The sequence below is a fragment of the Hoplias malabaricus genome, chromosome 1, assembly GCF_029633855.1.
Source record: "Hoplias malabaricus isolate fHopMal1 chromosome 1, fHopMal1.hap1, whole genome shotgun sequence".
NCBI classification, from domain to species: Eukaryota; Metazoa; Chordata; class Actinopteri; order Characiformes; family Erythrinidae; genus Hoplias; species Hoplias malabaricus.
In genome coordinates this window covers 44,006,062-44,029,446 of record NC_089800.1, presented here as the reverse complement: position 1 = coordinate 44,029,446, position 23,385 = coordinate 44,006,062, and the positions used below count along the sequence as shown (strand labels likewise).

The following is a 23,385-nucleotide window of genomic DNA, read 5'->3' as shown; positions in this document are numbered from 1 at the left end:
ATGCTTTGGCTCCTGAGTGTGCTAGTGGTGGTCACTGCAGCAGCTGAAGCTTGTATAAAGTCATGTGAGTGCGTTGACAATGCGACCACTATCACTTGTTCAGACAAGAATCTTTTGGCATTGCCCCAACTTCTGCAAGGCACCAAGAACCTCTATGTGACTCACAACTTGATCAGTGCTCTCCCAAGTGAGGGTTTGGAAGAACTTTTGGTCCTTGATCTTACTAACAACCAGCTTGGTGAATGGCTTACTAGTACCACCATCTTACCCAATATGAGCAGCCTAACCCAGCTATTTCTAAGGGGAAATGGAATTTGCACATTGGTCACTGGACAATTTAAGGAACTGAAGAATCTCACCCTCCTGGATCTCAGTGAAAACAACATCAAGGTTCTCCCACCCAAGTTCCTACAAGGTTTGATTAACCTTCAGACCCTTATGTTGAGCTTAAATCAGATACATAAATTGTCTTACTGGACTTTTGAGGGAGCGCCAGCGCTTAGAGAGCTCCAGCTAAACAATAATAATATAAGGATGATAGAAAAGATGGTGTTTCAAAACTGCATCAATCTAAAAAAACTCATACTGTCTAACAACCATTTGGAAAATGTGGAAGCAGGGACCCTTACTGGTCCAGTGAGTCTGGCTCATCTTGATCTCAGTAAAAACAGGCTTACTACTGTGCCCACTGGTGCCCTTAAAGATACGACCAATCTCACCAGCCTCTACCTGCAGAAAAATGCCATCACCTTCGTTCCAGAAAATGCTTTCCATGGACTGATGTCCTTAAGAACACTGCATCTGCACAACAACCCACAACTAATTTTAACTGAGACCTCTTTCCAAGGTCTTTTTCAGCTTGGTGAATTAGATCTGAGTTGCAGTCAGCTGCAGGATCTGCCCTCATTAGTGTTTCAAGATTTAGGCAAACTGGAGAACCTCAATCTATATGACAATGCCTTGAGGTCACTCCCTCAGGGTCTGTTTAACAACGTAACCATGTTAAGAGAACTCCAGCTTGATAAGAATAAAATTCATTTCATGCCACCAGATCTTTTTAATTCACTTTCAAATCTGAGACTTTTACAGTTGGAGAACAATCTTATTGCAGATCTCAACTCATCTTCATTCACAATGCTAAGAAGACTTACACAGCTTGAACTTGGTCTTAACAAACTTACCAAAATCTCCAGAACACTTTTTTATAACTCAGGACTGCCATCTGACGATACTGATCAATTGTCCTCACCAAGATACTTTAGACTTAGAGAGCTTTGCCTGAGCAGAAATAACATTGAGGTGATTGAAAAGGGTGTGTTTGAAAACTGCATCAATATAACAAGACTCTCCCTCTTTAGCAACCGCTTGACAAGTCTAGAGGAAGGGACTTTCAGGGGGGCACAGCGTCTGGCTCACCTTGATCTGAGTGAAAACTTACTCACAGCAGTGCCCACTGGTGCCCTTAAAGATACGCCCAATCTCGCCATCCTTCACCTACAGAAAAACGGCATCACTTTTGTTCCTGAAAATGCTTTCTCTGGGTTAACTGTACTGAGGAAATTGGACATAAGCAAGAATCCTCTTGTAAGTTTAGATGAAAATTCTCTAAGCGGTCTCTTCAATCTTGGTGAACTAGATTTGAGCTTCAACCAGTTGCGGGATCTGCCCTCATGTGTCTTTCAAGACCTGAGCAAACTGAGGAGCCTTAATTTGTACCACAATTACCTGGTGTTACTTCCTGATGGTTTATTCACCAATTTAACACATTTGAGAGTGTTGCAGCTTGACAATAACAACATTTCTGTCATCCCCACAGACACATTTCACCCACTGACAGAACTTAGAGATTTACAGCTTGACAACAATCATATCGTTGAGCTCAATTCATCTTTATTCACAACACTGACAAAGCTAGAGAACCTTTATTTGAATAACAATGATCTTTTGAGTATTCCTAAGCATCTTTTCAAAAAAATGCACAAACTGAAAGAGCTACAACTTACCAATAATAATATAAAATCTATTTCTAAGTTTTCCTTCAATGGACTTAAAAGACTCCAAAACCTAAGGCTCAGCAACAACCACCTTTCTGTTCTTGATACTGGTCTGCTAGTTGGTCTTGATGGCCTACGGGAGCTGTTGCTAAATCAAAACCAAATAGAGAATCTCCCAGAAAGACTTTTTGCAGGGCTTGAAAAATTGAAAAATCTTGACTTGGCCAACAATTGCCTCAGTTCCCTGTCCTCTGAAATTTTCAAAGACTTGTTCAGTCTGAAGGAGCTGCACTTGAGTTTCAATAAACTCAGAACTCTCCCACATCCTCTTTTTAAGTCTCAGGAAAACCTTCAAAATCTCTTTCTGCAAAACAACCACCTGCACTACCTACCCCCAACAGTTTTCTCACATTTGAAATCTTTGCAAGAGCTTGACCTGGAGAACAACCACCTCAAGCATCTAGACCCCATTCAGTTCCATGGCCTGAAGAACTTGAGGCAGCTACATCTCAAATCAAATAAACTGCAGTCACTGGATAATGGAACCTTAGAGGTTCTGACCTCTCTGAGATCAGTATATCTCAGTGAGAATCCATGGAACTGTGCTTGTGACTCTAGCATGTACGTCAGCACATGGATCAGTGAGAATGCACATTTGGTTAAGGATACAGCCATATGCTCTGCCAGGTCTGGAATCCTTGCTAATAAAGATCTCAAGGTTTCTGGGTTGTTACCACAACACTGTGTCGGTGCTGCCTGTTTCCTTACCTGTATGCTACCAATGCAAATGCTAATAATTATGGTTTTTATCTTGAATGCTCTTATGTTGTGAGGTCGCATTTCTATATATGTGCTTTGTTTTTTTTACTCAATATTACCAAAACAGTGCTGGTGATGAAAATGTGAAAGTTCTGTTACTGTATGCATAAAACAATATCTACTAAAAATATCGTTGTCTATGGTGTGCCTGTTTCCAACGCACTGAACCAGTAATGATTTCTCTGTAATGTAAAGATGTGTTGTGCAACTGTCCTTTCAGTTACTGCACTTTTTGTGGACTGGAAGAACTGCAGAGTTTATGCTTTCACTGATTCTTTAGATGAAGGCCAAAATATGACTTGGATCTTTATTTAATACTTTACTGAGGAAGGTCTCAGTTAACAAACTGTCAGATGCACCAAAAAGCATGCCATTTTAATTAGATCAATGAAATAAGAGTGTAAAGTCCTCAAGTGTCTAATAATGGTGTAACATAGCAGAATTAAACAAAATTAATGATAAATATTTTTCTTCTGATTTCAGACAATTAAAAAACTGTGAAATTATTCAAGTTTGATAAGTTGACAAAACTAGTATCTTTTTCCATTTTAACCATATCTTATAAGCTTAAGACATGTGTTTTCCTCAATTGCAATCTGCCTCCATAACCTAAACTAAAATATGAACATTTTCCCTAAAACCCTTAACCAAGTTTCTCATAGTGGAAAGAGGGTATTAATATGTTAAAGCTGTGACTGCAGTGATATTAACATTTGTATTTCAAAATATGAAAAACTTGACAAGTTACCAGACCTATTGTTAGATCAACCAATGCCAGGAATTGCAAAGGAGTACTTAGGGCCGTTGCTAAACGTCATTGCCTGATTTATTCAAGATTATGAAAAGAAAAATCTGATGGAGTTGACCAAAACTGAAGATGCAGATTTTGCATTTATAACATACTTACGCTTTTTTGGGCAGTCTGACATTATGACAAATTACAATTAAATTATTCAAAACTACATTCATTTAAAGAACATTCACAGATCCTTCACATTTTCACTTTTAAAGTGTTTTTATCATTGGTTTTGACTTGCTTTTTAACACAAAGAACACTTTTGAATGTAGGACATGTTTTGTTCTTATCTCAAGAATCAGTGCCTTTTCAAGTCAGGTCAAAGCCACAAATATACACATTTTTTTCTGTCAGATGTTTTATCTTAAGATCATCTGTGCCATTTGTAAACTGAAAAACAAATGTAATATCAAACAGATAATACAATTAAATTCTTGCTCACAAGTGAGGTTTAGGTGCATGAAATTGAATTTTAATTAAGTATCTGTTCCTTTACTCTAAATAGGACTTCCTGGTGCTTCATTCAATTTTTTTTCCTCAACACTGTTGCTTTTAGAACTAAACTTTAAATTGAAGACAAACAGACACACACACACACAAAGTTTTTGCAATATCAATTTTAATACTTCATACTACTTTAGCATTTTGTTGAAATCTACACCATTCGCCAAAACACTCACTACTTTCGTTGTAGATTTAATGTCTGAATCAATGTTAATGTGCTGGTTTGCTTCTGTGGTTCTTCAAGCCTTATGAGTCTTAAGTCGACTTTGGGCCACTTCTTTTCTTCTAAAACCTTTTATAAAACTAAGTAGCATCATTAGCTTCAGTACAAAACTAAAGACAACTGCAGGCTCTAATCTTGTCTTGGCTGTGAGTAAAAGGGAAAACATTTTTTGGTCATTGGTTGTATGCACATTTATGGCTCTTCAGGTTTCTCTGATACCCAAAACTCCTCCCACACTTGTCACAAGTGTACTGTTTCTCACCTGTGTGCACATACATGTGAGCTTGGAGGGTATTAAGTTGTGTAAAACTGTGTTTACAGACATTACAGCTGTAAGGTTTTTGCCCAGTGTGTATGCGCTGATGCCTGCGGAGGTTTCCTGCAGAAGAAAAACATTTGCTGCACACATCGCAGCTGAAAGGCCTTTCCCCAGTGTGGGACCGCTGATGAGACTTGAGACTGTTCTGCTGGGTGAATGTCCTACTACATACTGAGCAGCTATAGGGCCGTTCTCCTGTATGGGTCCTTTCATGAATTTTCAAGCTTCCCGCACTTCTGAAACATTTTTCACAGATGCCACAGATGTGAGATTTGCTTCCACTGTGTTGATTCTGGTGATTCTGCAAGCTGGTAAGAGAGCTGATGCTTTCTCCACAGACTCTACAGGAGAAGGACATCTCTCCCAGGTGTGTCCCAAGGTGTATCTTCAGTTTGGTCACACAAGCTAACCCCAGCCCACACACAATGCAGCTGAAGCAATTCTGTCCCATGTGTTGTCCATAATGAAGCCTCAGCCCATTGGCTTGACTGAATCCTTTACCACATGATTTGCACACATATGGTTTCTCACCTGTGTGAATTCTCTCGTGAGACTTCAGTGTGTTCAGCTGGTTGAAACTTCTGCCGCACGCTGAGCAGGTAAACGGTCTCTCCCCAGTGTGAATTCTCTGGTGGCGATACAGATTAGAATGACAAGCAAAATTCTTCCCACATGTGTCACATCTATGCTGCTTCTTCAAGGAGTAATATATTAAGTGTTTCTGGTGAGAACGAGCTCCATAAACTTTGTGTTGAAGTCGTTCATAACGCAACTCCCTCTGACGCACAAGATCCTTGCTTTTCTGAGAGGAGGTATACGTTCCAGTGTGAAACTGCATGTGTGTATCTAAAAGGTGCTTCTTAATGAAGCGCTTCCCACACTGTAAACAGCAATGCAAGTTCCTCACAGCTACATGGAGGGCCAGGTGTGCCCTGAGATGAATCAACTTACTGAAAGTTCTTCTGCAGTTCTTACAAGTAAACTTACTTTTCTGATTCCAATTTATATGTCTTGTCTTTCTCACATTACCTAAAACTGTAACAGCATTTGGTCCCTTCAATAACAATTTAGAAGGAATGTCAATCTGTTTTGTTTGGCAAATGTCTTCCTCTTCATCATTTTGCCCCATTTTTCCATTGTCATTAGTGTCCTCTATTCTCTTTTCCGGCCTCTCGTGTTTATTGTCCAAAAATCCACTCATTCTGGTGAACTGTAGGAAAAATATTAAAACCATCTGAGTTAACAATTTAGTAATAAAATTACTGTTATGTTGAGAGGAGCAATATCTTAAATGTCACACCAGTGCACAGTGCAATATGTAACAAACCTGCTGTGCTGTTGTGAATGAAGCAATACCCGACTCAGGATTCTCAGTATCTAGGTCTTCCTCTTTTCTCCATTCTGAAGAGACAGATGAAATTCTCTCTTCAGTAGCTGTAGAAAGTTGTAAGGTCACTTATTACTAATTAAGCAAGGTATAACAGCAATACATATAAAAGCATAGGCAAAGGTTTTATAATTGATATTTTGATGGCCTGTGTCCATAACTGTTAAAAATATATTTGCCAAGGAACATGGATGAAGATTGCAGGGTTTAGTGTGCCTTTTGTAACAGACCCCTAAATTGAAAGATGACATAAGGCTTGCCTTTACATGTTTGATGAATGTTGGCTATTTCTTGAAGTACTTGCTTCTTTCCTGTTACAGTTTTGTGCCTTTTCACCACCTGCTTCTGCTTCCTCTTGAGGTTATCGCGTGCATGCTCTCTCTGAGATAAATGCAGATGTAAAACTGCTGAGGTGTCACAGAAAAGCCTACAGATCTTCTCCACCGCTTCCTTTACTTGCAATTCTAGGACAGCACTCAGCTGAGCCTACAATGTGAGAGATGCTTAATGAGAAAATAGAATAAATATGACAAATGCACATTTCAATACTTTGTCAAATATGGGTCAAACGTATACATCAGAGACTGAATTAATAAAATCAGACATGCTTCATCCTTTTTGGAGAGCTGGACTTGTCAAATATGTAAACATCTCTGGTTACTTCTTACCTCGATTCGTCTGCTGAGACGGGACACACAAGCCAATGCAGTTTTGAAATAAAACATGTACTGATGTGCTATGTATACTAAAAATATATTATTCGCAATTAATCGGGATACCAGATGTTTGTTATTTGTAAACAAATATGATAGATTTTATAGACACTATTTATTATTAGTATTTCTCTTATTACAGTTATCACTCATGTATAAACACACGGCCAGTATTTTATAAACCAATTAAGCTGAAAATAAAGATGCAGTTTCCTGGTTCCATAGTATAGAAACAGTTACTTCAGCCGGGCAACTCGTTTCCTGCTTATTACAGAAAATATGACTTATGTATCTGTATTTGTTTTTTAAACTCAATTTGTAAGTGATCAAATAATATCAGTTAGTTTATTCGTTCAGGTTTTGGGGGGCATGAAAGGAACACAACGTCATTCAGTAGCTTGTGACTTGACGGAAGCACTGTTAGCATCAACAAAAGACTGGGATAAATACCTTATATGTCAAACAGGTGAGGGCTAACTCGATGCATAGGTACTGCTATTTCAATAAGAACGAGTCTAGTCTTTTGTATCTTTGGAAGTTAATGCCATTTAAAGTATCCAAACAAATTAACGAGGGAAGCAGATACTCATTTAGAGTAAACCTAGATAAACTCAGACTACAAACCTTAAACTCTTCCGTTGTGCTGAAATAGTGGCTCTCTGTTACCCCTGAGAGCTGAGACTCATCCATTAATTTGGACATTTTGTCAACCGTGACTTTAACAAGTGTCTGCAGGACGGAGAACAGCTGAGGCTCCAATGGAGACATCCCAAACGAGTTAGTCTCAGTCTGTATAAACGAGGTTCTGAGGAGAACAAATTACATTTTATATAAATAACTACAGTATAAGTCTTCGTTTGTTAATGTCAACTATGTGGTTTGGTTCTCTGCCGCCACTTATTGGTCTGGAGCTGGAATTACCCTCGCAAACCAAGGCTGAGTCTCATATCACGACAAACTCCCTACATACTAACACTATGCACTAACAAGAGTCATAAACCTATGGCTTCTACACACAAACGACACACTACCGTTAGACAGGTAGTCATGCATATGAGGGGGGGGGACTACTGACGTGCAGACTGACCAATTAAATGTTTACAGAGAAGGTTGTCGACCAATAACAGTAGCTCTACAGTCAGACCGTCCAATCAGAAGATTTTAGGCTACTTTACCACGCCTTCTTCTCACTCAAGCGAACCAATCGGAGTAGGGGAGGGCGGGACTAGTTTGTGAACGAAACGCTTCTCGGAGTCGCAAACAAAACCCCGGACGTTTGTGAAATTCCACCCGGACATTTTTTTAAGTCTAAAAATGAGTACATGTCCGGGTAAAAGAGGACGTCTGGTCACACTAATTATAGTTAAATTGAAATTGCCTTTTTATTTAGATATATTCAATGTCCTATGTGGCTGAAGAAATCGTACATTTCATGACTGATAATGTCACTAATTACGGAGTACAGTCATTTGTATGGAGAGAGATTACGTTGGAGTGATGTCGGATATAGAACGCCATTGGGCTCTAAACATGTGAACACATGCGCGTTAACACGTTATTAAAAATGTGTGTGTTAACACGTAAAACTTTGTTGTGATAACGTGACCAAAAATGACACGTTTACACGCTTCTTAAGGTTTTCACCAATGGGAGGCCTCAAATCTGGGCGTACTTACATATTCATGATATGATTTACATCACACACTGTAACTGACACAAAACATAAATCCTTTGTGAACGTAGTCCCTATGTTTCATCTGAATTATTCATAACATAGTGAGCTGAGCGCTGACCTATGGATACGTTGAGCCCTACGTGAGCAGTGTGAAGACAGCAATACTACTAAGCTGATTCCAAAAGCAACTGGAAGTTTATTTTCCACAATTAAAGACTCTGATTAATAATACCTTTAAATACCTTTCATAACATGCTCTAAAGCGTTTCATAATTTTATATCAAACAAACATCACTATTCTCTCACACTGTGTGTGACACATACTGAGGCGTAATTCATTCACATTGATAAATTATGTGCATTCCTTTAATAGCATACTGCTAAACACTACGTAAATACCTTAGCGTGTTAACACGAAATTATACGCTACGTAATAACAAGGAGAATCCAATACGTTTAGAGACCAATGGCGTTCCATAGTCGGAAACTGGGAAATACCACTGGGTAAACAAGGGATTCTAGATGATACACAAGTTTATGAGATGTGAGGTATATCGCGATCACCTCTTTCCCAGGAGAAAATGGCAATGCATTTGAATAGTTTTATTATGCTTGTTTTTCATAAATAAAAGCCAAATATTTTGATCAGTTTTGTTATTACTCAAAAACCGTTTAGTTGTTATTTAATGATAAATCACTTTTTGGGGATGGATCTGTAGGTGGGTAGTGGGTGGATCTTTAGCCAAGCTCCCGAACGCAGTGAAGTCGTATTTAAATAATCTTCAAAAATCTTTACAAATGCCTAAATGTTAATCCACAAATTAAACACAAGTTACAAATATTTTTCAATATTCACAAATAAATACATCCCAATCTGTGTCTCACAGTCTGCAATTTGTACAAATTCAGTTACGTTCATAAATATGTGTTTGGGTTTAATAGACATCATAATTTTATGCGAAAAACAATATATTTGTTTAAATTTACATTGCAAATATTTGTAAATTCACTGTCTCTAACTTATTTGTAAAATGTATAATCTGCGTTTGTGGATCAAGTCACTCGTGTGTTTTCTGTGACGTGCATTTGTTCATTTCCTCTCGCGGGTTTTTGGATTTTGAGACTTTTCTTTCGCATTTCACCCGATCCAAATACAAATGCAGCAAAACATACAAGACTGCCACCACTGGGTGGCACTGTGTTTTTAGGACGTGCGGGGCCAAGTTAAACAGAGACGTATTTGCGCAACATTTAATGTGGAAGTTGTGTTCCGTACTTTTGAGGTTCCGTACTTTTCTGTTCCCCCTAAGCTGGAGGGAGGGGCAGATACCCCACGGCTCCTAAACATAAACTGTGCTTCACTTTAATTTAGCCAATCCGCAGCCAGAGTTAGATATCCTTGTGTCCACCATTTACTGCGGCAGCCAATGGAGTCACAGTCCCACCTACAGGGGTTCGTTTTGCTGCCGCCATGAGAGCAACAGCTTAGTCCTGTAATACTGGTGTAAACAACAGTGCCACCTTTAAACTAAGCAGATAAATTTATATTTGGGCGGAATAAGCTTTTAAAACAGCTAGAAATTTAGATTAACTCATATCTGGGCGGAATAAGCATTTATAAACCATAGGTTTATTTTTGGGCGGAATAAGCATTTATAAACCCAAAACTTTATGAAGTTAGATCCATATCGCTAATGTTAGGGACCTAGACTTGCGGTTCTAAAACTGCAGTTTATTTTTTTTCGCCTCCTGTACCATTAGGGGACAGTGTCACGAAAACACAGGGTCTTTTGTGAGAATTATGGTCCTGAAACTGGTAGGGTCCGGTACTGCAGGAATATAACACTGCGGTTTGGATCGGGTGAGATGCAAAAGGAAAGTCTCAAAATCCAAAAACCTGCAAAAGAAAATGAACAAATACACGTCACGGAAAAGACTTGAGTGACTTGATCCACAAATGCAGATTAAACAATTTACAAATACATTTTTAATTCGAGACAATGACTTTACAAATACATACATTTAAACAAATATATTTATTTTCACATAAAATTTCTGTCTCTATATCTATGAAAACCAAAAACATGTATTTCTAAACTATTTGTACAAATTGCAGACAGTGAGATACAGATTGGGATGTATTCATTTGTGAATAGTAAAACATTTGTAACTTGTGTTTAATTTGTGGATTAACATTTAGGCATTTGTAAAGTATTTTGAGGCAAATCTCTCTCCAAACATTTGAGGTTCGAATATCGACCGTATTTGAGTGCACTGTACTCACTTGTTCTTTAGTAACATGCGGTTTTGGTTGCCAAGGTCGCAACCGTCCAGTAATCCGATTTTTAAAAAAATATATTAGTATTTTTAAAAATACATTAAAAATGTTTTGTAAATATTTTATGTTTTATTATTATTATTATTTTTCATTTGTACATGCGAAGCCTCTCACAGTACTGACTTTTAATACACTCACATTATGGATTGCAACAGAAAAGGAGGTAATTCTGCCATTCATTTTAGGGACAGCTCCACAACATGCTTTGAATCAGTGTCGAGTAGTTTTTCATTTTTTTCCGCATAGTTCTTTCATTCATTCATTAAATGCTTCATCCTAATCAGGTTTACTAGTTTATAAAAATCACTGGGCACAATGAAGGGAGAGACACTGGACATGGCACTTGTCCATCACACATCATCACACATTCACCCAGTCACTCACACCTTGTGAACAATTTCACACAGCCAGTCCTCCTGCCAACATGTATTTTTTATTGTGAGAGAAAACTGGAGTACCTAATGGAAACCCACACAGACACCATGAGTTCCCAAATCAGGACTGAACCCAGGACTCAAGGCCTAGGTGCAAGCTATAGTGAAACTTCTTAGACGTTTTAGTGTTTTAATTGTCATTAAATATATTACATTTTTTTCTAGCCGAAAGCACAGCGTGGTGAGTGGCACAACAGACAGTGACACTTAAGACTGTTGCAAAAACTGCAATACGGTAATACCGCACTGTTGACCAGTCAAACGCAGGAACCGCCACCACTGCAATGTATACATGTTTTCCCTTTCATTGCATGGTCTTTCTTGTTTTAGACTTTGGTGTGTGTGTGTGTGTGTGTGTGTAATAACTGCTAAATAAATTTCTTTTAAAATTTTTCGCAACTGTCGGCATCTGAACTGCAGTTGAATGGCTGAGTGTGAGTCTTCGTTTTAAAAAATGGGCACAATGGCAGCAATCCTAGTCACAAAATCAAAGGCAACTTAAACAGTTTGAGCATTTCAGCTTTCAACCAAATGAAAAAGGAGAGTCAGGCAACTCAGATAAGGCAATATGCAAAACGTGTGCCAAAAATGTCGCTGGGAAACAAAGAAATGTGAATTTGAGTCTTGTCTAGCATCCTATAACCCAACTATCGAAGCCCAGCTGCCTGCACCAGCACAGAGTCATGGAGCAGCCTCAAGTTCATGCCAGTTCCAGGTGACTGAGGAGTGTAGCACTAAAATCAGGATGAATTCAGTAATTTGGAACAGTGATATCTTAGTGCTGTGCCCCGATAATAAACAGCACTGGGAATTCCTTCACCGCAACAGCCCTAGTGACACTGTCATATAGCTCTAGGGTTTTGGGGTTGTGTGTTCAAGCCCTGCCTTAGGGCACTGTCTGTCAGGAGTTTATGTTTCCTCCCATAGTGCAAAACACACACACTTTGGATGGATTGACCATGCAAATGTGTCCGTAGTGGTTGTTATGTGTGTAGTGCCCTGTGATGGACCGGCTCCAGGGTGTGTTCAAGCCTTGAGCCCAGTGATTCCTGGTAGACTCCAGAACCACTCCGATCCTGAATTAGATAAGTGGTTACAGACAAGGAAGAAAAATCTAATTTCTTTCCCCTTTCTCATTAGACATGATTATAATTTTGATCAATGCACTGAAAGAGTTATGCATTGTTATGTATTAAAGCTATTATCTTTATTGCTGCAATACTTACTATTGTTACAAAAGTGTGGGCTGCCATGTCAGAAAACATGGTATAAAATAAGTCTCTTCTAATTTTGCCCCACTTCTGATGACTTTAGAATTGTAGAATTGTTAGAATTGGTATATATGTGTGCCTCACTTAACCCTGTAGTTTGCTTGTGGGTGACCTATGTTTGGCTCATTGTCAAATAAAACAACGTACTAAAACCATTCTGTCTGAAGAGGGCTGTTTAGAAGGAAGAAGAATGGTGCTGTGTTATTTCATCTTTGTGGCACTTTGACCAAAGCATGACAAAAACATTAAAACCCCAGGCAACTGTGTTAATGCTCTTTTTGGAAATCACTTGATGAACAGTGTCAAAAAAGTTCAAGCCTATTCATGCTTTTTAAAAGGAGTGTAAAAAAATGTTTTACTGTTTAATCTGTGTAAGGTCCTGAACAGTATACAGTTAGTAATCATTAACAGATTGTCATTCAAACTGTTTTTTTTAACATAACACTTCAGCATCACGGTTAAATATGTTGTACAAAAGTTGAGAAACTTGTCTGCACACGTGAAATTGTCTGTAGCCTTATCAATTAGCCTCATCATCTCCTCCACATTTGTCTCCAACATATTCAGCATTATTATTGGCATCTGTGTCCTTTGCAGCTTCTCACAGAAGCAAAGCTTCGGCCACATCTTTCACAGGTGTAAGGTTTTTTACCAGTATGTGTTTGCATGTGTGCTTTCAGATTGTTGGGTTGGGAAAAGCTTTTCAAGCAGATGTCACAAGAATATGGCTTCTCTCCAGTGTGAACTAGCATGTGTCTCTTCAGGTTACTAGAAATGCGGAAAGCAAAACCACATCTTTCACATTTGAAAGGTCTTTCATTGGTGTGAATGAGCATATGCTTCCTCAGGTTCTGGGACAGTTTGAATGTTGTGCCACACACAGTGCATTTGTGAGGTCTTTCTCCTGAGTGCAGAAACTCATGAATCTTGCAAGACGTTTTCTGTGAAAAGGCCTTACCACATATGCTGCATTTGTAATGTGTGTCTTCTGAATTAATCTGCTTGCGAAGTCTAACACGGTTATGATTTGAATGTAGTCTTTGGTGCATTTTCAGTGAAGCAATGGATCTGTAAATATTTCCACACAGGGTACAGCACTGGGACTTCTGTTCCTTCCCAGTCTCCATGTGAGTTAGTGTGTGTTTTCTCAGGGCGTAATTGTACAAGAATGTTTTCCCACATAATTCACACATAAATGGTTTCTCTATCCCATGTACTGCCATATGCCCTTTGAGGCTACTTTTTTGAATGAATCGTTTTCCACACAGTTCACACACATGCGGTTTAAGACCACTGTGAATGAACGTGTGCCTTTTCAAATCTTTCGTGAACATAAACATTTTACCACAGATTTCACACTTGTGCTTCCTCTCTAATTTGTGGACAATACGATGCTTGCTCAGTTCGTTGGAAGACTTGAAACTTTTGCTACACATATTGCACTTCACCTCCTTCACTTTTAAATGTGTCAGTCTGTGCATATGTAAGTATCTTGGGAGAGAAAATGATTTCCCACATTCTAGACAAGAAAAAGGCCTTTCGTTTGTGTGTATCTTCTCATGACATATCAGACGGGATCTCAAAGCAAATCCACGTCCACATGTAGTGCAAAGGTACGGCTTCACATCTGCATGAGAGAGTTTGTGTTTTTTAATATGTCTAAAGCTCTTTCCACATGTTTGACAAGGGAAAGTCTGTTTCTCACTGGGTTCACAGCTGTGTCTTTTTAGGGTTCTGAGCAATCGAAATTTCTTTCCACACTTTTCACAACTGTTTGTTTTATCATCTCCATGTCCCAGAGGTGAGAACATCTTGGAAACTGTCTTTCCATACTGTTCATCCGAGTCATTGTCCCTTAGCTTCTCTGGCTGACCAATTTTGTCAGGAATCTCAGGGATTTTGCTCTTCTCATCCCTGACAGCCTGGCTTTCACCTGGAGCAGCAAACAGAGACTTTATTTATTAGAGATGAAGTTTAAAAAACTAAAATCAACAGACACTCACTGATAATTTTATTAGATACACTTAAACAAACAACAGGCAAACATCAAGTACCATTCTTTATTTACAAGGTGGGCCATTTATATGGATACACCTTAATAAAATGGGAATGGTTGGTGAGATTAACTTCCTGTTTGTGGCACATTAGTGTATGGGAGGGGGGAAACTTTTCAAGATGGGTAGTGACCATGCCGGCCATTTTGGATCCAACTTTTGTTTATTCAATGGGAAGAGGGTCATGTGACACACCACACTTTTTGGGAATTTCACAAGAAAAACAATGTTGTGCTTGTTATTTACAAGTTTCTGACCACTTTTAAAAGGTGTTCAAAGTGCTGTCCATTGTGTTGGATTGTCAATGCAACCCTCTTCTCCCACTCTTCGAACACTGATAGCAACACCGCAGGAGAAATGAGTACAGGATTCCACCACTATTTCAGACAGTACCCGTATACCCGAATAACGTTACATTAAAACCAAGCTCACCATTGTTTTTGTTGTGTAATTCCCAATAATAGTTGGATCCAAAATGGCCACCATGGTCACCACCCATCTTGAAAAGTTTCCCCCCCTCCCATACACTAATGTGCCACAAACAGGAAGTTAATCTCACCAACCATTCCCATTTTATTAAGGTGTATCCATATAAATGGCCCACCCTGTATATTGAAACATCCATTATATTATTCATGATACAAATGATACACCTCATGGAAGAAGTACATTGTTGTTTTTATAGCTACAGTTCCTGGCAGCTACAAATTCTGAAAATCCCATAGAATTGAGTGGGAAATATGAGCAGAAACACCCTTCAATTTTGTTTTATATTAGAAGCATGGGTAGGGTTCCAAAATAAAAAATGTTGTACTCTTAATTGATGGGGGATTTAATATTTGTTTGTTTGAATTTTCCATCCTTATTTAACTGGGCTATGTAATATCTTACTAGATTTGTCATTTTAATGTTTAACTTACATTAAATGTATTTGGAGACAGAAAACTAATATTCTTTGGATACTTACCTTCACCACTGAATACATCTTCTCTCTCCTCCTTTGAAAATAATGTTATATTATCTTTCTTAGACTGTGACCAAGCACAAACAAACAAGAAAATAAACAAACTGTATTTTAGAACTGTACACAGCAATAATATTGTAATTAACACAATATTCACATACCTGGTCTTCTGTAATGTTGCTCTGCAGAAATATGACTGGTGCAGCAGGGACTTTCCACTGGAGAGAAACATCCTGTTTCTTCATTAGCAGAATAATATTTTGGCTTGAATTCTGGAGAGTTGCAGCTGTAAAATCATCAAAAAACCAAAAGCTATGCAATGATTTCCTGAAGCCAGATTTTCTTTTGTTGAACAAAAAATGGGCACTACATTGCTTGCATTTAGTGCTTGAAAGTAAATGTTTTAAAATAAATAGTCATGAAAATATGCCTATGTGTAGACATTTACCATCAGGTAGAGTGAGGGGGTCAGTCATTTGCTCAGTGATCTGATTCTTTCCTTTGTGTATGTCAGTGCGATCAATTACAGAGTCCTGAGACTGGTCTGGATCAACGGCCATGCAGTGCTTAAAGATAGAGGATATTTTACGCACAGCTTCTCTGGCAAACAAGTCCAGAATGTAGTTAATCTGTTTGAACAGAAACAGGCCATTAAGTGAAGTGACATGTCAAATTTAAAACTAAAATGTAACAGATAAAAAATCCCCTGGACTTAACAGGATCTGTGATTTAAAGGCACACATATAACATTAAAAACAAACCAAAATTATTTCCAGTTATATGTCTCTTTTGAAACCACTACATGTTGAAAAGCAACCACTAACAGAAACACACACAAATACATGCTTATTTAATGGATTCTTGAGGAAACTTAAATACTACGGGTACATCATGAAAACGTGTGTTTGTGCTCACCGTGTTGGTCTGAGTGAGTGTGGGCTGAAATATCGCTTCTGTTCTGTTCACATTTTCAGAACTTTTCACGAACACATTCCTGATCTCAGCTTTAGCGGTGTCCGCCAGAACAGACAGGACCAGCGCTGTTTCCCTCACAAACACACCGCAGTCAGTCATGGTCCCGAGAGCACAGTGACACCGCCGACATGACGAAAACCAATGGGATTCTTTTAGACAAATCTTTAGAGAGTAAAAATTACTTGCCCAGCATCATTATCACCAATGGTCTTCGGCTAGGTCTGGAATTTTCAAAATAAGAGTCGCTGTGAACCGAGAGTTGCCAGAAATTGCACTTTTAAAGAAGTTCCCCGCCGTCCAAGAGGGCCAAGCTTTGGAGATTGAAGGTCAAACCACCCGCGCTTCAAATCCGAATTAAGGAGAAGACCACATCCGCTTTGGGACAGTTAGAGAATCCCACGTCTGAGCGGCGATGTCTCTGTTACTACATCAATAAATGCATGCAAATGGACTAAAATTAACAAGTCATTATGAATATTTTTCTTTTAAAGCACTTTAAAGAGGCAAAACACGCATTTTGTACTATTATATAAACACTTAATTGGCTTTGAATGGTAAAACTGGTGGACATAGAAAACAGATTACAGTTTATTGTCATTAAACAGAGGGACCTCTTGGCTATCAACTGTATGATTTTGGTAATATTTCACTGTATATTCTTCGCATAGACAAGAAAGATATTCTCTGAAGCCCATGGGAAAGTACCTTGTGCATTTTCATAACATATGGCAAAAGCATTTGAGTTACAGCGGTATTTCTGATTTCTGATGCTTGGGGCAAACACTTTTTCATACAGGGCCATGAAAGATTGGATTTTTTTCCCCCATAATAATGAAAACCTTATTTTAAAAACTGCATTTTGTGTTTACTTGTGTTGTCTTTGACTAATGTTTAAATTTGTTTGATGATCTATAACATTTAAGAGTGTTAAACATGTGCACAAAAAAAAAGCAATCATGAAGGGAACAAACACTTCTACACGACAAGGACGCAGCACCAAATAGGAATGACTCATTTAATCCCATGTTTTCAAACTGGCTGATCATAAAAAAGTTTTTTTTTTTCAGTTTGTTCACTGGCAGGAGTGTAATTATTTCATAATATGTCCCAACCTAAGGACCTCTCGGTGTTCAGCATGAATGTTTATTATCTGGGCAGTCCTGAAGGTCACCTTGAAATCCACTGAATTTTATCAGCTGAAATAATACTTGTGAAAATTTTATAAAAAATTGTTGTTATTCAGTCTCTGACAATTACTGTTTACTTAAAGCATTCTGAATACATATAAAAATATGAACCTGCATTGAGAGCAATAAATATGTACATTGATATAAAATGCAAGATGGAACACATACAAAATAAAATGAGAAACAGAGGGTTTCCATTGTCCTCACAAAGTACAAAATATATATATATATATTCATTCATTCATTATCTGTAACTGCTTATCCAATTCAGGGTCACGGTGGGTCCAGAGCCTACCTGGAATCATTGGGCGCAAGGCGGGGAATACACCCTGGAGGGGGCGCCAGTCCTTCACAGGGCAACACACACGCACACACACCTACGGACCCTTTGGAGTTGCCAATCCACCTACCAACGTGTGGTTTTGGACTGTGGGAGGAAACCCATGCGGACACGGGGAGAACACACCAACTCCTCACAGACAGTCACCCGGAACGGGAATGGAACTGTGTATATATGTATATATAAAATGTATATATATATATATATATATATACACACACACACACACACACACACATACACACACACACACACTACAGAAAACAAAGCAAGACCATTCAAACTGCTTCTACGAGGTATTTCATAGAGTTCAAAATCATTTCAATTTTTCTTTTATTTTTAATAAACAAAAGACAGTTTAGATGTATAACATAACATTTCACGAATGCTATAAAGAATGAAAAAATACTCAATTTATGATTTATGTATTTAGATAATTAGATTATTTTTGTGATCAAGTCATGTGACTTTCTCTCTTATTTGTTCCATGATGTATGTAATAATTTTACTATAACTGATTTTGTTTAGCTAAACAGCTTTTTCATTTTTTAGAGAATTTCTTTTTGCTGCATTCATAATAAACACTTCAGCCTTTATTTCCTTTATAAATTATAGCTCTGTAGTGTCCTAATAAGTACAACAATAGTTGTATAGAGTTGTCTGCAACACAATTAGAATTAATTTGGGATAGATACACCATATTTCTGAACACTAGTATATGAGCTCTCACACACATTTGTGATCATTGTAATTTCTGAGATAAGCATACTTCTTCCCACATTTCTCACAGGTGTACGGTTTTATGCCCGTATGAATCTGCATGTGGGCCTTCACATTGTTAGGCTGGCTAAAGCATTTTCCACAAATTTCACAGCTAAAAGGCTTCTCTCCGGTGTGAACACGCTTGTGTCTGCGTAAATTTCCAGCAGTGCGAAACGACATTGAACATAATTCACACTTGTGTGGTTTTTCACCTGTATGAATAAGCATGTGCATCTTAAGGCCATTAGGTAAACTGAATCCCTTTTCACAAATGGAGCATTTGTGGATCTTCTCATTGGTGTGTAAGAACTGGTGTACTTTTAAGTAAGCTTTGTTGACAAAAGTCTTTTTGCACACATCACACCTGAATACTTTGAGTCCTGTATGACGCTGCTCATGAGCATAAAGGCCAGACATGCTGCTGAAGGTCTTTCCGCATATTTTGCAAGTGAAAGGATCATTTTCAGAATGAAGCCTCTGGTGCATTTTTAGCGCATACATAGAGCTGTAGCTCTTGCCACAGATGTCACAGTGCTGAGGGTTCTTCTCACCTCTAGCTTCTTCTCCAGCGTCCACGTGTGTCAGCATGTGGTTTCTGAGGGCATAATTGTACACAAATGTCTTCCCACATTTCTCACACATGAAAGGCTTTACCGTTCCATGAATTGGCATGTGTTCCTTAAGGGAGCCCATCTGACTGTAGCGCTTACCACACACCTCACATTCATACGGCTTCACACCCAAGTGATTACGCATGTGTCTTCTGAGATTGGCCCCGTGGCCAAACTTCTGTCCACAGGTTTCACAGGTGTAGGGTTTCTCTCCAGTGTGAACAATCTGGTGCTTTCTCAGACTGCGACGACACTTGAAACTCTTGTCACAAAGGCTGCACTTCCATGGCTTCTCATCTGAATGACTCCTCCTGTGAATATGAAGGGTGCTCGATTGAGTAAAGCGTTTACCACATGTCTCACACTGGTACGGCTTTTCACCCGTGTGGAGCCGCTGATGGGCTTGCAGAATGTACTCCAGCGTAAAGCCTTTTCCACAAACACCGCATAGATATGGCTTCACTTGCAAGTGGATGAGTTCATGCGTTTCCAGGTCCATGAAGCTCTTCCCACATGTTTTGCAGGGACGTGGCTCCTTCTTCTTTTCATTGTGAGACAAGACATGTCTTTCCAATGCTTTTAGAAATTTGTACTTCTTCCCACATTTCTCACAAGTGTGTAGGGCTGTGTTTGTGTGCCTTTGCTTGTGTTGTAACAGGTAGCTCATCTTTGAAAAAGTCTTTCCACACTCATCACATTTGCATGACTTCTTTGGCATTTCCATTTGGACACTGGTTTCCTCAGATTGTGGAAATGATTCATTCTCGTCTTGAACAGCAGAGGCCCCTTTATCTGCAGAAAACAAATGATTCAGAAATCATAAAGCATGTGGCATCGAAATTAAATGGCAAAATGTGAACAGAACATAAAAACTGCAATAATTTCAAAACATCAAAATGCCTAGAAAAGGACTGGCGCCCCCTCCATGGTGTATTCCTGCCTTGCGCCCAATGATTCCAGGTAGGCTCTGGACCCACCGCGACCCTGAATTGGATAAGCGGTTACATATAATGAATGAATGAATGAATGAAAATGCCTAGAAATAAAACTGTTCATACCTCCCATTAATAACATTGTTTCAATCTGATTTTCACCAGAATTATTAGTGTTGATGGAGTCAACCTCCTGGGTGGCAAGACTCTAAAAGAGACAAAGCATACACAAATAGTAATCCGATACTCATTGTTCATAAAGAGCCCATCAGAACCATATTAATTAACACTTGTTTGAGCCAACCTGATCTTCCTGAATAGCAGTCGGCTGTGGTGGAGATGATGCTGGAAAGGCAGAAGTAATCTTCTCAATTTGTACAGTCCCTGAGAACGAAACTCCTAGGAAACCCATAAAAAGGAGGATGAGCAAATGAACTGGGTACAGTCACATACTTTTGAAAAATATAAGATGTTGCACATACATAAGAATGTTCAGCAAAATAGCAGAAATATGGTTTATGGTTTAAGTCGGGTTCTCTGTATATTTACGTATCAAATATTCTCCCCATGTTGCAGCCTTCTTTGAAAAGTCCAATGTTTGACACATTTAATGACAAACTCTGGGCAAAGTTAAACATTCGACCAGAGAGATTCCATATTGTACCAATGGATATTGGTATTTATCATCAGAAAGACCAAATACGAGACCAGGAAAATGAATGAACTTAATCCAATCCTAGAAATATATTAGCATAAAATAGCACAAGGGCACATTTAGTGACTTAAAAAAATTATATATATATATAGGTACTGAGAAATATACTTGTCAGGTACTGATTTTTTTCATTTTTTTGTGGTAAGTCCCTTCTGAAAAATGAAGCTGAAATGATCTCACTAACTACATACCAGTCACTCCTGCCTGAGCATCCACAGACGGCATGGCTGTGTGTTGTGGGCGCTGTACCAGCAGACTCTGTGTGTTTGGCATTCCTTCATGCACACTCACATTTGCTCCTTTAGACACCTTCACTACAGTGCAGAACTTGAATATGCGGCATATTTTCCGCACGGCCTCCTTTGCCAGAAGCTCCAGGACAACTCTAACATGTGTCTGCAAATAAGACACAAAGTTTTCAATTTAAAAATCAACAATTGACATGGCTAGAACATACCTAACTCCTCACAGTCACCCGGAGTGGGAGTTGAACCCAAAACCTCCAGGTCCCTGCAGCTGTGAGACAGCGACTCTATCGGCTGCACCGACGCTCATTCCTGAACATCAGACTTAAATTTGATTTTTTTTTATTTAATTTAAAAATTGTAAAACTCAAAACAGACCCAGATTTGAAAAAATCATATTGGTATTTATCAAATGTATTATTAATTTTGTAATGTAAAGCATGTGACTGACTCTACATATATTTCTTTACTTTCTGACAAAAAAAACATGAATTTTTCTCTTATGACAGTGGTATAATGTATTATAGCAATGAATTGTCTTTTGTTCAAATCTTGATCCAATCTTATTTTTCTGAAATACAGTAATGAATGAAAATGGCATTTACTGGACTCTATTCTAAACACTCTCTCCTATCTCACAGTCAGTCCAACTTTGCAGTTTATAGAGAACTATATCCTTTACTGAGATTTTACTATGGGACATTTCTGACGCTGTACTGTGGCTTTAAGAAGGCGTTGCAGATCCTTTAACCTCACAATCCGCAACTAAAGGAAATTTGCGTTGAGGCTCAGATAGCTCTCTTCCATACATGGACCACTAGATCAGATATTAAAGTAAGGCATCTGCAAACATAAGATGCACTACATGCATTGCAGCCTATTGCTGAATATAAATTCGTAATAATATGCCCTATTTAGATGTGTAGGGTACATGGAGTGATTTGAGACGCAGCCCGTGTTTGGCTGTACTCGGCCTGGGTTTATAAGTTTACAGAACGAGAGCCTACGCTTAGATGAGTGGGTCATTTATCTAGGGAACTGTCGATAGCTTTTTGAAACCTTTTGTATTTAATCTTACAGCTTTAATCTCTCTTTCCTCATGTGTACTCGCTGTTTGTGTGTTGTTTTCCTCTCCTTCGGGGCCCCAGTCGAACAGTCTGCAGATCTCCGAGTGAGCGGTGCGAGTCAACAGCGTCAATATCAACTCCGTCTCTCTCTCAAACACCGCGAGCTTAGACATCGCGCCTCGGGTAAAGACACGGTCACGGAACTGACTCGTACCGCTGAAGATTCGCTGTGTTAAAGGGTTTGTGTGTATTTAATACCAGTAAAACTCATTGTTGGCGAGCTCTGTTTACTGCAGCGAGTTGAGCATCTGGGCGCGCAAAAGATCTTCAGCACGTGACGTCATATTTTTCCCGCCGGAATTACAAAATAAAAGTGGCTCATTAGTTCCGTGAAGTTTTAATCTTTTTTAACATGTCTGTGCTTTGTAATTTTATATCTGATACAATGCAGAAAATACACAGAAACTTTCAACTAATGCTAATAAATGTAGCTTTCCGAAGCTTTTATTTAAAATGTATCGAGACAAAGTTTATTACTCGAGGCTTTTGATGGCCCAAAGATGAACTACAGTTCTAAGTGTACGAAAATGGTTTTGGACAGAGCTGGTGTTCATGATTTTGAATTCCAGCTAACACATCTGTGGATGTCTTTGAGACGAATAAATGCTTAAAATTAGTACTTACTGCATTCAATATGTAATTAAATTACTTTAAAAATGTATGCATATATATATATATATATATATATATATATATATATATATATATATATATATATATATATATATAATATTTTTAACCTTTCTCTGTGTGTTGCTCCACTCATTTTAAGGGAGTGTGGAAAAAAACTGAATTTAATTAATTATAATCATACACAAGATAAGATTAAAAAATACTATGCCAATCCATAAGAGCTTCACATAGGGCCCACCACACTCTCTTCCTACCTGCAGCCACAAAATTCCTGTTGAATCCTACACCTCAACACTAAAGTTGCTGTGGTCGTTTATGATCTGATCATAGTCCAGCCCATGAGTACCCAAACCACCCACTGTATCGC

At 38.5% G+C, this 23,385-nt stretch overlaps 4 protein-coding genes across 6 annotated transcripts; 1 reads left to right on the top strand and 3 right to left on the bottom strand.

Moving 5' to 3' along the window:
* Positions 1-2,881, top strand: si:dkey-182i3.11 (protein artichoke). Its single transcript, XM_066644975.1, has one exon. The coding sequence runs from the start codon at positions 1-3 to the stop codon at positions 2,824-2,826; it is 2,826 nt and encodes a 941-aa protein (XP_066501072.1). The 3' UTR covers positions 2,827-2,881.
* Positions 2,882-4,236: 1,355 nt separating this feature from the next.
* si:dkey-182i3.10 (oocyte zinc finger protein XlCOF6) lies at positions 4,237-7,715 on the bottom strand. Its single transcript, XM_066663591.1, has 5 exons — positions 7,677-7,715; positions 7,380-7,560; positions 6,303-6,528; positions 5,983-6,089; positions 4,237-5,865 (listed from the first exon to the last, which is right to left on the bottom strand). The coding sequence occupies exons 1-5, from the start codon at positions 7,700-7,702 to the stop codon at positions 4,510-4,512; spliced, it is 1,896 nt and encodes a 631-aa protein (XP_066519688.1). The 5' UTR covers positions 7,703-7,715; the 3' UTR covers positions 4,237-4,509.
* Positions 7,716-12,845: 5,130 nt separating this feature from the next.
* On the bottom strand, positions 12,846-16,776 carry LOC136709561 (zinc finger protein 93-like). 3 transcript variants are annotated; one of them, XM_066684895.1, is made up of 5 exons: positions 16,407-16,776; positions 15,940-16,120; positions 15,653-15,777; positions 15,495-15,558; positions 12,846-14,406 (listed from the first exon to the last, which is right to left on the bottom strand). In XM_066684895.1, the coding sequence occupies exons 1-5, from the start codon at positions 16,563-16,565 to the stop codon at positions 13,046-13,048; spliced, it is 1,890 nt and encodes a 629-aa protein (XP_066540992.1). In that variant the 5' UTR covers positions 16,566-16,776; the 3' UTR covers positions 12,846-13,045. The 3 variants fall into 3 exon arrangements, with proteins under 3 accessions (XP_066540992.1, XP_066541000.1, XP_066541008.1); XM_066684903.1 differs by having other exon boundaries at positions 15,495-15,525; positions 16,407-16,774; XM_066684911.1 differs by lacking the exon at positions 15,940-16,120 and having other exon boundaries at positions 16,407-16,510.
* A 1,584-nt stretch (positions 16,777-18,360) lies between these two features.
* On the bottom strand, positions 18,361-22,839 carry LOC136709453 (zinc finger protein 345-like). The gene is made up of 5 exons (XM_066684708.1): positions 22,337-22,839; positions 21,205-21,409; positions 20,603-20,697; positions 20,425-20,506; positions 18,361-20,158 (listed from the first exon to the last, which is right to left on the bottom strand). Exons 1-5 carry the CDS (start codon positions 22,496-22,498, stop codon positions 18,720-18,722), a joined length of 1,983 nt encoding a protein of 660 aa, XP_066540805.1. The 5' UTR covers positions 22,499-22,839; the 3' UTR covers positions 18,361-18,719.
* Between the last annotated feature and the right edge of the window lie 546 nt (positions 22,840-23,385).